The sequence below is a fragment of the Anolis carolinensis genome, chromosome 1 (genome assembly GCF_035594765.1).
Source record: "Anolis carolinensis isolate JA03-04 chromosome 1, rAnoCar3.1.pri, whole genome shotgun sequence".
NCBI classification, from domain to species: Eukaryota; Metazoa; Chordata; class Lepidosauria; order Squamata; family Dactyloidae; genus Anolis; species Anolis carolinensis.
The window spans coordinates 51,560,247-51,577,676 of NC_085841.1; the positions used below are offsets into that span (position 1 = coordinate 51,560,247).

A 17,430-nucleotide genomic window follows, 5' to 3' on the forward strand; every position below is an offset into this window, starting at 1 on the left:
CTCTCAATCTGTTTTTTCTTTGTTGACATGTTTGTGTGACAGTTCAAGCAAAGCAGTCAACTATGATTATTTCACAAAAAATTGGCTTTGATTCTACCTACGTGACTATCTGGTTCAATGCGCTGGTAGCAAGCCAACTCCCAATGTAGGTCTTGGAAATCCAAAGAAAAGCGCTTTATATGTATGGGTTCTATGAAGGCTTTCGAGAAGTAATTAAGCCATTTTTAAATAACAACAAAAGCCTATCTATTGTGATCTGGGATGACATAAGTAATTAAAATATAGTTCAGGAATACAAATTTGTGCCCTTTTCTATTTCAAAATAATTTTAGCGTGAGAGAAAACAAGAGCAACTGTTTGTTGGGACTCAGAAGAGATGTAGATGACAGCCTGGAAAACATACAACAACCCCCATGTAGATGATGTTTGTATATATAAGCTAAGTGATCATTAAACTTTTTGTTGATATCCACATAGGTCTCATCACTGTTTTATGGAGCTCTGTCAGCACTATATGCCTGAAAATTAGTTATTGAAGAGATCCAACTTGGTCAAATATGTTTTGCTGATAATTTAGCATCACTTGGAACGATTAAGTATTGGGTGGTTATTGGGCAATCATGAATATATAGTCACTAAAGTAGAATACATGAATTCTGAAGCCCAAACAAACACCCCACAAAATCTGAAAGTATCAAAGAATCATAATTCTGTCCTATGCTCAGTAAGTCTGAATGTTTGCATATATTTTTGCAAACTAATTTTAAGAAATTCTGCCCCATGGCCGTCTTATTAATCATTTCAGATTTCATGTGCCATGTTTTCCAGACTAATCTTTTTGATTACTTCATTTGAATTTTATTCCTTATAGCAAAGAAAGCCAACACTATGTAGGAGTTTAAGTATTGGATAAAATTCTAGTCCTTGCCTAGCCTTGAAAGCTCAGTGGGTGACTTTGGACAACTCACATCTTCTTGAGCTAAGAGGAAGCCAATGGCAAACCTGTGGCAACCTTATCATAGGAAAGAATTACTATTATTACAGAACATAGCATAAGTGTTTTGGTTACATTTCACTATAATTGTAATTATGTTTTAATAATGTTTAATTTTCACAACACACAAACGAACAAGTGGCAGATCCTAGAACTTATTTCCTCCAAAAATCATTTATGACAATAATATTAACAAATTAAGACCAATATAATCCCAGAATTCATTTATGTTTGATTATATTTAGTGGGAGAGCCATTAATCTTCCAGTTTGATATAAATACATATACACACACAATTCAGCCGCCCTGAGTCCCCTTGGGGAGAAGGACGGGGTAGAAATATCGGAAATAAATAAATATTTATATACACAGGGTGGTAGAGGGAGAAAACCTGGCAGAAGCAGGGTCTTATGTACTCATGTATATGCATATGTGGAAAAGAAAGAAAGAAAGAAAGAAAGAAAGAACCTTGCTCATGTTATAGATAATGCTCATGTATAAATATGTGAGGGGAAGTCATAGGGAGAAGGGAGCAAGCTTGTTTTCTGCTGCCCTGGAGACTAGGACGTGAACAACGGCTTTAAACTTCAGGAAAGGAGATTCCACCTGAACATCAGGAAGAAGAGAGCTGTTCAGCAGTGGAACTCTCTGCCCCGGAGTGTGGTGGAGGCTCCTCATTTGGAGGGTTTTAAGCAGAGGCTGGATGGCCATCTGTCGGGGGTGCTTTAAATGGGATTTTCCTGCTTCTTGGCAGGGGGTTGGACTGGATGGCCCGTGAGGTCTCCTCCAACTCTATGATTCTATGATTCTATGTCCTGACGAATACCCGCTAATCAGAGCCGGCCCTAGGTATTTTTCAAGTGTAGGCGAACAGAATTTTGGCGCCCCCCCAAACCAATCACTGAAAAATAAAAGCGCTGGATAAGCGAAAATGTTGGATAATAAGGAAGTATAAAGGAAAAGCCTATAAAACATCAAATTACATTATTATTTTAAAAATTAAGCACCAAAACATCATGTTTTACAACAAATCAATAGAAAAAGCAGTTCAATACATGGTAATGTTATGTAGGAATTACTATATTTGCAAATTTAGCACTAAACATTGAACAGGGATATAGGGCAGTGTGGACTTAGATAACCCAGATAGCCCTCAGCATTAAAAAAAACTCTAAAATCAGGACAATAAATAAAGAACAACACTCTGAAAACAGAAGAAATCCAGACAGTAAACAATCAGGGACAGCTAACTCCTCCCAAAAAAAGATTCTCCCAGGCAAGAAGAAGCCAGGCCTTGAAGCCACAGGGCCATTAAATGCTAATCAAGGTGATTAATTACAACATTCACACCTGCTTCAAAGAAAAGTTCTTTCTCCCACCCTGGACCTTCTACAGATATATAAACCCCACATACCTAGCTTCCAAGTTCCTACAGACCTCACAATCTCTGAAGGCCCCAAAGGTGGGCTTGCGTGGTGCGAAGGTGGGTCTGCGCTGGCCGGAAGGCCCAGCGAGGCCGCTGGAAGGCCTGAAAGAGAAGGAGGTGGAGAGTGGTGCCCTCCTCCCAGGACGATGGTGCCCCCGGGACGATAGCGCCACAGGCAAATGCCTATTTTGCCTTATGGTTGGACCGCCTCTGCCGCTAATCCACCCAGAGGAAAGTTGCAAAGGTATGATATGTATCATACTTGTATTGTTCAGTGATGGGACTTAATTACTCTGCGTATTTTCTTTTTTGGAAATTAATCAGTGGTTAGCTCATTATCACTTGACCAGAAGACCACCAGGGAAATACCAAGGATCTATAGATAAGGGTAGGAAGGGTTCCTGGTTGATCTTTCTGGAACATCAGCCAGTTGGAGTTAATAATACTCGACTAGATAGACCAATGGTCTGACTAGAATTGTCAGGTGTCCATTATTGTCTTTTATTTCTTGTTTAAAATTTGTTTCTGGTCTCACTTGGAAAACAAGGCCAGGAATATATTTAAAAGAAGGCCTGTCATTTCAATAGAATTGATAGGTGCCCCTTATTTTAAGAGACTGCCTCTGTTTGAAGGTAGAAAAGCTTTCACTTTTATAAATACTTAACAACAGGCCAATTGATCCTTTTCATAAAGAGAAGCATTGTGTGCATCATGTAATTTTTGGAGAAATAATGTGGACAATATGTTAATTTTACAAAGAAATACATGGCTTAAGACTGTTGTATGAGGGAGACAAACCAGTATTGAAGCAGGACCATCACTTTTGATGATTGTCCTTTTTACATGATGTTGCGTGCATCCTGCTGCCAGTCTGCCTCCTCCCTTTGATGGACAAAAGCCATCAAGAGTTGCCAAACTTGCAACATTATCTTTTCTGATGAGTCTACTCTGGCTCTGTGCCAGCAACTGCAGCAAGGTCAAGGGGTGAGATTCCCCTCCTCTCTCCCTCTTCCTCCAGCTCCTTGCTATTCTCAAGCTTTTTTAAAATTTACAATAATGTCTGTCTTTTTACAGATTACCCATTTCTGGAACTGCAAAATTGTTTTAACAATAGAAGTAATAACAGCAGCAGCCACAACAACAATGGAGCACCAGAAATGTGGGGAAACAACTTTGCAAGAGCCTGTAGAAGTACAAGTGCAGAACCACATATCATTGAATCGGTGAACTGCACGACTGGAGATGATGATGGGGCTCAAACTGATATGTTTCTGGTTTATGTATTCACACAACTACCATGAAATAGTGGCTTTGTGTGATAAAGTCTTAAGTTAATTGAAATCAATGCTTTCATTTGTTATTTAGATAGAACACTTTCTTAAAATGTCTTGATTGTCCATCCCACATATCATGAATTTCAATTCTCTTATTTTTTTGGAATCCTGGAAGTAAAAGTTCTGACACATTATAAGACAATTTCCTTGGCCTGTGCAGAAGACATACTTTAATTGAGGTTACAGCACCAGGAAATAAGCTTTTCTTTCTTCCTCTGGCACCATATAAGTACAGTAGAGTCTCACTAATCCAAGCCTCACTTATCCAAGCCTCTGGATAATCCAAGCCATTTTTTTAGTCAATGTTTTCAATATATCGTGATATTTTAATGCTAAATTCGTAAATACAGTAATTACAACATAACATTACTGCGCATTGAACAACTTTTTCTGTCAAATTTGTTGTATAACATGAAGTTTTGGTGCTTAATTTGTAAAATCATAATCTAATTTGATGTTTAATAGGCTTTTCCTTAATCCCTCCTTATTATCCAAGATATTCGCTTATCCAAGCTTCTGCTGGCCCGTTTAGCTTGGATAAGTGAGACTCTACTGTAATTAGATTTGGAAGTCTCCACAACTGCTGTCAATCTTGTTTAAAACTAGAAAACATTTATGATCATTGGTCTCCCTTTGTCCATCCAATTTGATTGTTCACCTGATTTACATGTTAGAACAGTGAGAACTTGTTTTTGCTTGATTGCCTTGGCACAAGTATCACAATCTTGCAAACAGAGGATGCACATTGGTGACCCTGCGGTGGCTATCTTCCATGGCAGGGTCATATATCTACTTAGAGCTGCTGGTACTTGTATGGGCAAATTGTTGGGCAAAGATTATTGGCCCTTGTATCTATCACTGCTGCAATGTGCGTTCGACGATACAGAAGTGCTCTATCTCAACAGTTGGGAATGAATGGGGGTTCTGAATGCAAAGCACAGGCTTTTAAAATAACTGTAATGTTATGTTGTTTATACCGTTGTTATATTGTTTTCAATTACTGCTTTGATTACTGTTGTATGTAATGCTATGTTGTTGTTTTTGGGCTAGTCCCTGTGTAAGCCGCCTCGAGTCCCTCGAGTTATTATTATATTATTATTGGGTTGCTGTGAGTTTTCCGGGCTGTATGACCATGTTCCTGAAGCATTCCCTCCTGAAGTTTCACCCACATCTATGGCAAGCATCATCAGAGGTTATCAGGACTTTGATAATAATAATAATAATAATAATAATAATAATAATAATAATAATAATAATAAATTTATTCTTATATCCCGCCCCATCTCCCCGAGGGGACTCGGGGCAGCTCACAACAATAATAAAAACAGTGACAAATTACACATTGTAAAATCAAACATGAAAAGCAGTCATACAATCAATACATACATCACATGTTAAAAACAAGGAGATAAAACAGTTCTAGGCCGAAATAGAGGGCTTCTGTAGCTTCGTGGCAGAAGTATTCAGCAAGGTATCAATAATCATGGCAGAACACTCTCTAATTAAATTAAATAGGCAGACAAATCAACCCCCAAAAATTAGTCGTCGAAGGCCCTCTGGAAAAGCCAGGTTTTAAGACTTTTTCAAAAGGCAAGGAGGGTGGGGGCCTGTTTAATCTCCCTCGGGAGTGAGTTCCAGAGGCGGGGGGCCACAGCGGAGAAGGCCCTCTCTCTCGTCCCCACCAGCCGCAACTGCGAAGGTGGTGGGAGCGAGAGGAGGGCCTCCCCCGAAGAGCGAAGAGATCGTGCTTTCACATTCATCACCACAGTTTGAAGTTTGGGCAGGAAGAAGGGGAAGAGAGATTTTCTTTAAGATTACTCACTGAATCTTGGGGCAAACTGGAATGTGAATGCAGAACCAGCCAAATGCCAACTCAGCATATCCACAGTAGGCCACCCTGGCGTTTAAATATCCGCACTAGTGTGGGAGAAAGCAAAAAGTTTTGTCTGTGTGCTTCTGCCAGTTTGAGGCCTATCATTTCCTAGTTTGACCTAGTTTTATCTTGCTATTTGGAACAGGACGGGAACTGGACAGAGTAGGCGCGATTCAGGAAACACAGGCAAGCATGGCAGAGCTGTAATCATTTGTGCTTTGATTTGGCAGCTTGCACTGGGTTTTTCTGTCTCATGCTGTTTTGTGTACCCAGGGTCTGTTGCTGAGTAGCTCAGAATGATTAATTTAGAAAGAAACAAGCCTGTTCACAATGCTGCAACCTGGAATGGTTGAGATGATGAGTTCCTATTCATATTTAATCACAGCATGAGGGCAGTCCTGTTTTTTTAACCCTAACAAGATCTGTCATTAAAAGTTACTGGAGCTTGACTTTTCATCATTCTCCGCTAGTCACCCACATCTAAGGCTGTGGGTTGGATTTTCTTTACAGACAACTGAGCTACTGCTCTCCCGTGAGCCTTTGTTTCTGTTTTTGCAGCTTAATGATGATAGGCAGTCCTGGTAGTGGACTTGCTGTGACTGAAAGAGGTTTTCGTGAATTATAGCTCCCATAAAGGGACAAATATTTCAGGTGAGTCTCATGTATGGATTTTTTCCTCAAATTAAGATGAAAGATTCTCAACAACATTGATAATTATTCCATCGGCAAAAACAACAGTATTTATTAAACTGGATCCTTATAACAGGTAATAGAGAAAGTGTTGGTAGCATCAGATATTTCTTTATTCAGATATTTATTGCTATACTAATTCGAAAACCCAGGACAATACATCTAGTTATCTCTTTTAGGTCTCTTCCAGAGCGGTAAAGAAGCATGAGTTCTCATGATATACCTCTGTGGATTTTGCTGGTATGTGCGTGTGTGCATCTGCACGCATGCATGCTTCTTTGTCCACTTATTCTATTCTTTGCAAAGGCAAAGCTGCAAAGGGCTATTTGTACCAATTACTTGGATCTGCATTCTGCCTCTCTGAAAGGCTTTTTCAAAAGTAGGACATAGTTTGCTGGGAGACCCTTATCATTTGAGGGCACTTTTGTAGAGACACTGTAATGCAATTCAAAGCCAACTCGCTGGTCGGGTGGCCACAAAATGTACACTTCCAATGTGCTCTGCAGCATGCATCAAATCAGCAACTGTGCTCTGAAATACTCACCAGAAAATCTGGAACAAGCCAGAGAGTTACAGTGAAATAACCCACAGAGACAAATATGGCCAGAGGGTTGTCAGGTTAGGATTATGCCAAATCCTGAGATTTTAGAGCCAACCCTCTTTTGATGTCCCAGAAAGTGATGTTAAAAGAAAAAAGGTGTTGGTGATGCCATAAATCATGATATATCAACCATAGCTGCACAAAATGCGTGATTGAAATGAAAAAGCACAAAGTATATCAAATGTAGACAATACATATACAACACATAGACACATACACTGTGCTTATGCCCTGAGGTTCCTCTTGCTTTCCTGGAAATGAGTGGCCAGGCCTTGAAATTTGACTACTTTACCCACACATATAGGCCCCTTCTACACTGCCATATAATTCAGATTATCACAGCAGATAATTCACATGATCTGCTTTGAATTGGATTATAGGAGTCTACACTGTCATATAATTCAGTTCAAAGCAGATAATCTGGATTTTATATGGCAGTGTATAAGGGGCCATAGTCTCTGGCATTTGGGACCAAAAATAGCAGAGTTAAGCAAATATTGTTTTGTAGTTAGTTGGAACTGCTAAGCAAAATTTGCAATTTTATGGAGGCTCAAGAACAAAGAAAATTCAGATTATCTGAAGAGAAACAGTGTGGTTTTGTCTGGTTTCAGGTTCACGGTGTATACCTGAACCATCTGAATTTATCCACTACTACAGAGTTGTAACTAATGCAATAGGATATTAAGCTGTTGTTGTTTGTCAGAAAATATAAATTAATTCCATATTTTTAAAACTGCAAATTGAATCAATGTATTCCTCTCTACCTGAAAGTAAGCAGAGAGACAATCAACATGTATTTTCTAAATGAATGCAGAAGAAAGAAGAAATAAATCCTAATTCATTATACTTATTGTATCTGCTTTAATGTATAGGTCATATTGAGTCCTAATCCTGCGGGGATAGGAAATTGCAATCCTAATAATTGGCACAATGGAAGTCAAACAAAATGCAGTTAAAGCCTCAGTCCAATCTCATTTAGATCCAGGCCCAGCTGCATGGGAAACTATTTTTCCATTTTAAATATGTGGTTGTTATTTTAATTTCCCACAGTGCCACCAATACATAATTGCTCTACCGTCTGGTCGAGGTGTTGGTAATTATACCCACAATGAAAGTTATGCCAAATTGTGGGGCACTGTGAAAAATTAAAATGTCAACGTGATATATGTGGTTATAATATAAACCTTAAAGAGGCACACATTAAACTCATTAGTGAATGGTCTACCACACAGAAAATATTAAAAAAAAACACCTGAGTCCCATTCTTTACGCAGAATGGGGTTCTACTGGATGTCTCATTCTGAATGCACCTTTTAAAACATGGTGTCTCATGGTTCATATAAACTATTTACAAAATCATGTAAAACTGTTTTATCAAAAAAGGAAAATGAAAAAGTAACAATTGTATGACCAGGGGGTGGTAGGGGCTGCCTCTGGCTTTTGTGATGACATTTAGAAACTTTGGGGAGCCCTACTCTGCAGCTGGACTTAACAATGGCTGTAGACACTGAAGATGTTGAGCCCCAGGATCAAGAGCTGCAGCTTCCTGGTTGTCATCTTCCTTCATTTCATCTTAGTTTTCAGTCCCCAAATTTCTCTCTCCTCCTGCCTTTGACCTCAGTTTACTTCAGTTGTTGCAAATTGAGTTAAAATACAAGAGGAATTTGCCCTCAACTCATCAGAGAAAGAGGAAAAAAGGGAATAGAATATCACCTTTCCCATTGGAGTCAAACAAAAGCAAGTGGCTGTGGTCTCTCCTGGCTTCTATGTTCTTCTGCATTAATAACATTTGCCATTTTGACTATAAACTACACTAATATTGCTTAGCTTTACATGTCCAGTTTATCATTAGTGAAATGTTGGCAGATATGCTTTATAAGTGGCCCATGTTGAAACTGCTAGACTGGGGCAAAATGAAAATAGTCTCCCCAAAACACACCTAATTTCAACACACAAGACAGCTGTTTCTCTCAACTCAAATAGACTCATGAGTGATTGAAACTTTGTAGGTCAACATTTATATAACTTCTGTTATTTTAAGAGGTGTGTTCTAGTAGCAACTATCAATTGGATTTAGGCCAGGCTTGCAGACTTCAAAATGTTTATTGCACCTCAATAGACTTTGAACTTTCATGTGTTGATTACAGCTCTCTTTGCGAAAAAGCAAAACATAGAGTGTCCATAATTTCTTCCTGCAGATTCTATAAATGTAGTAATGTTCTAAAGTTAACTCTGTTTACCAACTTTAGAACATTATCAAAAACAACAGTAACAAAAAACAGGGCCTCAATTGCTAAAAGTGATGCCACACTTGGCTAAATGGACCCAACAGTATAGCGTGACTGACTTCATAATCTCAAGGTGTTTCGTGCCAGAAAGACTGCCAAGTCTTTTGAATGTGCTTTTGTTATCTTCTCGACTGTAACCTGCCAAGATATGCAGTCTGGCAGAATAGAAGCGGGTTCCTTGTTTTGTTTTTTGTTCCCTTGTTTAAACTCAGTGGACTTGTAGATCAAAAATATATTATTATGAAGTTCTTGCACGCATGAGATATTGGCAGATTAAGTGGCGTCTCTTATCATTTCAAGAACTGAAAGCCACAGGATGTATCTCTGTCATTACCATTTGCCTTCTGAGAACTTGGTGGGTATCCAAAGGGGTTCACTGATGTCCCAGAGGAAGTGCATCCGACTGAATAAGAAAGTAAAATGTCTCGCTCGCTTTGATGCCATTATATGGCCTTGGGAGAACTTAGGGATGCCAATCTTCTTTCTTAAGAAAATCTATATCATAAATAAGGCAACAGCCTCTTTCTAAAACAAGAATGCCATCCATGCACAATGAGCAGGTAGCAACAGGCTTAGTGACTAAACCGGGAGGCTTACAGAAGTACCATTTAAAGTGAATTGGAAACACAAAAACACGAGTACAGTTTGTGTAATGAACTGAATAGGCCCTCTGAATATTGAGTGATTTTAGTGAGGAAAGAATGGGGATGACATGGGATGAAGAATGTAACTGTTCTGAATGGGATGCATTCCCTCTATTATGTTGCAGATCCCATTAGTTTTATTTGTATTTGTGAGACTATTCATTCAAGACCATATTTGCAATACATTGTTTCAGTTTTCCAACTTGGTCATATCTGCAAAGAAACCATCTGCTGAGTAAATGAGTGGAGAACAATGGGTCCTACCAATTAAAAAACTTGTTGCCCCCCAAAAAGCATAAGCCCTCTGCCCCTCAAAATTCTGCCTTTAAAAATGAATGTTTCTTCAGTCCCCACGCTTAACATTAATGTAAAACTGTAGTTAGTTCAGCATTTCTAAACATTGTTTCTAATCAATTCAGCAAATATTGTCTGAATCATTAAATTACAGTAGAGTCTCACTTATCCAAGACTCGCTTATCCAAGGTTGTGAATTATCCAATGCATTTTTGTAGTCAATGTTTTCAATATATTGTGATATTTTGGTGCTAAATTCATAAATACAGTAATTACAACATAACATTACTGCATATTGAACTTTTTCTGTCAAATTTGTTGTATAACATGATGTTTTGGTGCTTAATTTGTAAAATCATAACCTAATTTGATGTTTTATAGGCTTTTCCTTAATCCCTCCTTATTATCCAAGATATTCGCTTATCCAAGGTTCTGCCAGCCTGTTTAGCTTGGATAAGTGAGACTCTACTGTATCTGAGAAATCTTGATTCCATTTACAGTTCTTTGTTTTCCTACCCTTTTTGTGTCTTTTTCTAACCCTATCCCCCAAACCAGAATACTTACAGGGCTTTTGTTTGGTAGTAGTAGTTTATCTAGATCAGTGATTCCCAAAGTGGGCGCTACCACCCCCGGGTGGGCGCTGGAGCGATCCAGGGGGCAGTGATGGCACCTATTAGGACATGGGGGCGGGGCCAGAGGAGGGGCGGGGCCTCTTCCCAAGTGCCGGAGACAGAGCTGATCACCTGAGACACCTGTTAGGACACAGGGGGTGGAGCTAGAGGAGTGGGCGTGGCTTCTTCCCAAGAGCCGAAGACAGGGCTGAGAATCTATACCTCTCCTGAGGCTCTTGTTGGGACACAGAGGGCGGAGCTAGGGAGTGAGGCGGGGCTTCCTTCCAAGAGCCTGAGACAGGGCTGAGCCTCTATACCTCTCCTGAGAGGCCTTTTAGGACTAAAGGGCTGGGGTGGGGGCGGGGCCTCTTCCCACGAGCGCAAGACAGGGCTGAGCCTCTGTATACCTCCGCTTGTTAGAACACGGGGGCGGGGTATAGAGGTTCAGCTCCGTCAGGCACTTGGGAAGAGGCCCTGCCCCCTCCTCTAACCCCGCCGCCTGTGTCCTGGAAGGTGCTGCAGGACAGGGATAGAAGCTCAGCCCTGCCTCAGAGCTCATAACTCCGCCCATCCCAGTCCTGGCTGCCCATTTGTGGCCCCGCCCCTCCCCTCCCCTCCCAGCCCTGCATCTTGGACTAGGGGTGAGGCTCAGCCCTGCCCTCTTGAGCAGGAGCCACGCCCACCCTTCTAAGCCACGCCCCCTTTCCAGGGGGCGCTGAGTCATATTTTTTCTGGAAAGGGGGCAGCAGGCCAAATAGGTTTGGGAACCACTGATCTAGATGTAGACACCAGCATTAACATAAATGAGGAAAATGGCACTTTCTCCTCTGCCTACATTTGAGGTGTCAAAACAGTCTACTTTAAATCCCACTGATACTTAGATCTTAAGGCACTCCTTGAAGGATTAAAACTATTTCAACTGCACCACTTACCTGATATCCTGGTAATAAAGCTATTCCAGAAAAAATAACTTAATTTTTCTTCTCCCTTTTGTTAAGGGAGTGCTGGTATATCACTTAGATCTGCCAAGATGGGTGCGGTTGGCTGTTCTTCAAACTAAAATGTAATATGAACGATTATAAAGTAGCTTGGCACCGTTTCAGACAAAACAGCATTTATTTGTTTGAAAAATGCCACCAAATGGCATGTAGAACAGCTTTCTCTCCTGCAATTACACAGGGATTTTTAAAACCACATATAAAAGAATGTTATTCAGCTTGTTCTTTTTCTCTAATTAAAAACAGTACGTGAGGAAAAAACTCAATAACCTTTCATTGTTTATGTGGTTTCAGTGTTTATATTGTTTGTGGTGAGAGGCTGAAAGAACATGCTGATGCTGCCATAAAATACAATGCAGTGAGCATAGTTACATTTAAAACCGCATTAAATGAAAGTGAAGACTCCCATAAATATAATGAGTTCCTATGCTAAGGTTTGGGATTGGAAACCCTACTGTCCCACTAAATCAGGTTGGAGATTACAAAGTGGAAGTCAGACTAGAACGCACTGGTCTCCAAAACCCTGCACAATTTTCCTATGAGATACAAAAAAATTGTATGAAAGAGTATTACATTTTGTTAATCATTAAGATGCTAAAAAATCTTATTCAATTGCTTTTATGTTGTAAGGGCTAATACATATCTACTGCATGCCATTAAACATAAGTACCTGTACTAATAGCACGAAGCTGGAAAACATCATTATTTTGCTTCTTTCCATTTGTTCCCCTTTGTCAGCATTTTGAGCTTCAGAAACAAGGATGCAGCTGCATTCAAGGCAGAGGCCAGAATGAAATTAGTGGGCCACAAGTATCAGAAACGCATGCAGAACACACCTCTGACAGCAGTGTTCTCTAATTTGCTGCTCTCCAAATAGGTTAGACTGCCACCCTTTCCAGCCAATATGGCCAAATGTTAAGCTAACACACCTGAGAGCTTTAATATGTGGAAGGTGTTGTACTGGTCCTACTCTTACCTATATTAAAGTGCCCAAACGAAGGGTCCAAACAGGAGTTAGCAGCATGATGTAGGAACCAAAAAAAAAGTGATTGCAATTCTAGGCTGCATCAACCAGGAGTATAAATGTCTAAGTTAGAGGAAACAGTAGTACTACTCTCTTCAGCTTTGGTAAGATTTCAACTGCAATACTACGGTATGTCAGGTTTCGGGCGCCATGGTTCAAGACATGTATTGACAACCATAAACATGTCCGAAGGTCTGGAAACTGACACAAGCTTTCTCATTTATTTCAGCTGAAGTTCACTTCTGTTCTCAAAAGTAGCTAATGGAGGGAAAAGTCTGGGAAACCTCAATCCTCCCAGGAAAATCTCCTATACGTACTGGGCCCTAGGGAGGTACACCTGGAAGCTACAAGGCGTAGAGCCTTTTCAACCTATGCTCCAATTCTGTGGAACTCATTGCCTCCATATGTTAGAGCAATGTCGGAGTTGCGACCTTTTGTAAAAGCATTCAAGACTTGGCTGTTTGGTTGTGCATTTAAAGTAAATCAGATCAAATTTGCCAAATAGTCACTGTGGAATGTTTTTATGTTGAATGTTTTTATATTGTGGAATGATATTTTAAATTGTAAGTCGCTCGGAGCACTCTGGTGGAGAGCGACTAATTAAGAAATAAAGTGAAGTGAAGAATTTGTGCAAGAAAACTGACAGTGGTATAAAGATTAAGCACACTCCACTTCCATCTACTCATTCCTTCTTCCAAATGCCCAAACCTACAATAGCATTTAAGATGGAGGTATGAACAAACAGAAAACAAGTCTCATCCACAAGCCAGTTAAACTGAATTATTTGAAGATATGTAATATCATAATCCTAGGATTATATTGACCCTAACCAGTTTGAATTGTTCCACTCAAAGTAATGAGATTGCTTCTAAATAAATATATTTATAATTGGATCAAATACTTCACAACTCATTGTACAGTATATTTTCATGTTTTCAATTCCATACATTTCAGTATTGCTAGGTTTTAGTTATGTATCGCACATTAAGTCACTCCTTTTTACAGGACAAAATTAATAGCAAAATGTCAGATCAGATCTATTCCGTTCTTAGAATACACTCACATAGTAACATGCTTCATAGTTTGCTGCCATCTCCTGTCAGTCGGTGTGTTGCCACAAGGTGGCTCTTTGGACAGTTTTGAGACATGTACATTGTGCATATTTGAATTTATCCATATTCGTGCTATATGAAATCAAATAAAATTAAGCATACATTATGGCAAATGTGTTTTAAAATTATGTACATCATACAATGCTTAAAACAAACCAATGTAATCTTCACATGTAAAAAAAAATCCCTTTATTATCAACTCTAGCAGACTAACGTCCTTGATTTTTCTGTGGGAATTTCACACTCATTACAAATATCAGCCACCTTATTACTTTCAGATTTACTGTCTCCTTTGTTATGTAAAAGCTCAGGGAAATCATGTACAGAAGAAATAATGTAGTGAGGGATTGGAGATGTGGGTTTTGGGGCTGCTATGGCTTTATTTACCCAAACTGTCGCTTTCAAACCAGCATTCAGGCCTCCTTGGATGTCTGTATCCAGAGAGTCACCCACCATCACACAGTCCTCAGGACGAACTTTAAGAAGTTCACAGCAGTGGTGAAATATAGAGGGTGCCGGCTTCTCTTCTTTGTGCTCTCCTCCTACAACAATGGCATTGAAATATTGTTGGCAAGCACAAGCTTCAATCTTTTCTCTTTGTGTCTGTGTGTCCCCATTTGTCAGCAGAAGCAACTGGACCACCTTTCTGAGGTCACTGAGCATCCCTTGAGTCTCCTCTGCCAAGGTCAAATGTTGCAGGCGAGTGGTTTTCCAAAGGAAATAACAATCTGCAGCGAGATTATGTTTGGCTGTTCCTCCCTTGACTTCTTGTATAGCATCTTCCCAGTGTTGAATCCTGAGGTCAGTGATACACATTTTAGAAGGATCATAGTATTCTTTGTGAAGCTTGGCTTGGAATTCATCACATATCATACAGGCTTCTCTTTCATCATAGTGATACTTTGACTGTAAGACATTTATCACCTACAACCAAAGGGTTCAAACATTAAAGTTCAGTTCAGTTTAAAATGAACAATTTTGCTTTCTAGCACGCAATTGTTTATCCAGGTGTTTGACTGGAATGAAAAAGAGCAAGCACACAACAGACTGCATCCCAGCTATGCAATGTATCACAATTGTATCACAAAGGCAAATACATATACACATGAATACAAAAAAAATTAAAAATAAAAATTAAAATACAATAAAATGCAATTAAAATTACATTTAAAAGCTAAACATCTCACCAAAATCCAAGTCAGACCCTGCCCCCTTTTTACGGATATGCAGGAATTTCAAATTGTAAGGCGAGGCAGGTAATAAATAAATAATTAATATTAGTATTTCCCTCCGTTTATTGCTGTTCTTGCACATAAAGGTTCAATTAACAGGCTTGGTGATATTGTGTACTTTTGGATGATTCAACCCACAATTCATAAATTATGTGATTTTAATGTTTATACTAGGATGTTTTAATTCTATGTCTTAATGTTTAAATGTTATGTTCCATGTTTTAATGGTCTTAATGGTTCTAATTCATAGCTATATGTTATGGTTTAAATAGTATGATTTGATTTCCACATGTATGTTTGGCATTGAATTTTGCCATTATTATGTTGGATACTGTTTTGAGTCCCCCAGGGGTGAGAAAAGAGGTATATAAATGCAGAAAATAAATAAATATAAATAGGCCTGGATTCCACTTGTCACCCATCTGGTACCTAAAACATCACACACGTCATTCTTTTTGACAGAGTCACAGGCTTTTTTCCAGCCTGTCCCCCCTCTAAGCCCTAAAGTCTGGATGCACCCTGTGCAAACTGTACTTTAAAAGTGTCCAACTCTACTACTCCTTTTCACCAGATGCGAAGGAGGCTGTCCAGGTCGTGAACCACTGCCTGGCCGCTGTGATGGTCTGGATGAGGGCGAACAAATTGAAGTTGAATCCAGACAATACAGAGGTCCTCCTGGTCAGTTGTAAGGACAAACAGGGTATAGGGTTACAGCCTGTGCTGGATGAGGTCACATTCTCCTTGAAGGCGCAGGTTCACAGCTTGGGAGTCCTCCTGGACTCATCGCTGAGCCTGGAACCTCAGTTTCAGCGGTGGCTAGGGGGGCTTTTGCACAATGAAAATTAGTGTGGCACCTTGGGAAATCAGACTTGGCCACAGTGGCCCATCCTCTCTTTACATCTAGGACAGACTACTGCAACTCTACGTGGGGTTGAGTTGAAGACTGTTCAGAAGCTTCAAATAATCCAATGAGAGGCAGCCAGGTTAATAACTGGGGTGGCGTACAGAGATCACACAACTCCCATGTCGTGTCAGCTACATTGGCTGCCAGTTAGCTACCAAACACAATTCAAAGTGCTGGCTTTGGCCTATAAAGCCCTAAACGGCCCTGGCCCAGTTTACTTGTCTGAACACATCCCCCTCTATGAACCACTGCAGCGATTAAGATCTTCCGGGGAGACCCTGCTTTCGGTCCCACCACCGTCACAGGCGCGATTGGCAGAGATGAGAGACGGGGCCTTCTCAGTCATTGCCCCTCGGCTATGGAGCTCCCTCCCTGGTGAGATTAGATCAGCCCCCTCGCTCCTGTTCTTTAGAAAGATGGCAAAGACTTGGCTGAGGGACCAAGCCTTTGGGGCAGTGCAATGAGGCAATAATAGGAAACCTACTCTGCTAACGGGAGCCAGCATGGTATCCTGAGTTGGATTAAGCAGCTGATTTTAAAATATATATAACTGATTTTAATTATTAATGTTTAATGTTTTTAATGTTTGTGTATATTTATAATTATTTTATGTCCCAGCATGGAATGCTTGCTGTATATATGTTGTGCTCCACGCTGAGTCCTCTTCAGGGTGAGAAGGGCGGAATTTAAATGTTTTAAATAAATAAATAAGCATCTCACCAAAATCCAAAAGCATATCCGTAAGAAAAGGGACAGGGTCTGACTTTTGGATTTTGGTGAGATGTTTAGCTTTAAAAGTACAGTTCGCATAGGGTGCATCCAGATTTTAGAATCACTGCAGTTTTACACCACTTTAATCGCCATGGCTCAATGCTTTGGAATCCTGGGAGTTGTAGTTTGGTGAGGCACCAGCAATCTTTGTCATAGAAGACCTTGCAAACCTACAACTCCCAGGATTCCATAGCATTGAGTTCAAGTGGCATCAAAATACATTCAGTCTAGATCAGATATGGGCAAACTTTGGCCCTCCAGGTGTTTTGGACTTCAACTCCCACAATTCCTAACGGCTGTTAGGAATTGTGGGAGTTGAAGTCCAAAACACCTGGAGGGCCGAAGTTTGCCCATGCCTGGTCTAGATGCACCCGGAGATATAAAAACGGAAAGTACCTCCTGAATAGCTTTCCTGCCGGCACCGGCAGTATCGACCAAGGTGTTGTCCAGGTCAAAGAAAACCGCCTTGACGCCCTGAAGCCCCATCGGAGAAGCAAGTCCCTTTGCTGTACTCACTTCCGCGAGCCCCTCCTCTCAGCAACAGGAGGCTCAAACATGGCTCCTTTAGAGACTGCGGACTTCATTTCCCAGAATTCCTTCCCGTTGGCCACGCAGGCAGAGCCTTCTGGGAGTG

General features: G+C 40.2%; 2 protein-coding genes across 3 annotated transcripts in view; one reads left to right on the forward strand and one right to left on the reverse strand.

The window, feature by feature from the left end:
• The window catches only part of rmdn2 (regulator of microtubule dynamics 2), a 101,966-nt gene extending 94,202 nt beyond the window's left edge, over positions 1-7,764 (forward strand). For both annotated transcript variants that reach the window (XM_062974330.1, XM_062974331.1), the window contains exon 11: positions 3,495-7,764. In XM_062974330.1, the coding sequence (XP_062830400.1) occupies positions 3,495-3,647 (153 nt within the window). In that variant the 3' untranslated portion in view covers positions 3,648-7,764. The remainder of the gene's footprint in view (positions 1-3,494) is intronic.
• Positions 7,765-13,634: 5,870 nt separating this feature from the next.
• nanp (N-acetylneuraminic acid phosphatase) lies at positions 13,635-17,394 on the reverse strand. Its single transcript, XM_003215928.4, has 2 exons — positions 17,193-17,394; positions 13,635-14,813 (listed from the first exon to the last, which is right to left on the reverse strand). Exons 1-2 carry the CDS (start codon positions 17,280-17,282, stop codon positions 14,091-14,093), a joined length of 813 nt encoding a protein of 270 aa, XP_003215976.2. The 5' UTR covers positions 17,283-17,394; the 3' UTR covers positions 13,635-14,090.
• Between the last annotated feature and the right edge of the window lie 36 nt (positions 17,395-17,430).

What these genes read in the sequence shown, in the direction of transcription:
- nanp (XM_003215928.4), bottom strand. Translation starts at nt 17,282, where the DNA reads ATGGGGCTTCAGGGCGTCAAGGCGGTTTTCTTTGACCTGGACAACACC. An exon ending in GCAGGAAAGCTATTCAGGAG is followed by an intron (nt 14,814 to 17,192) that starts GTACTTTCCGTT and finishes CTTTGGTTGTAG; the next exon opens with GTGATAAATGTCTTACAGTC.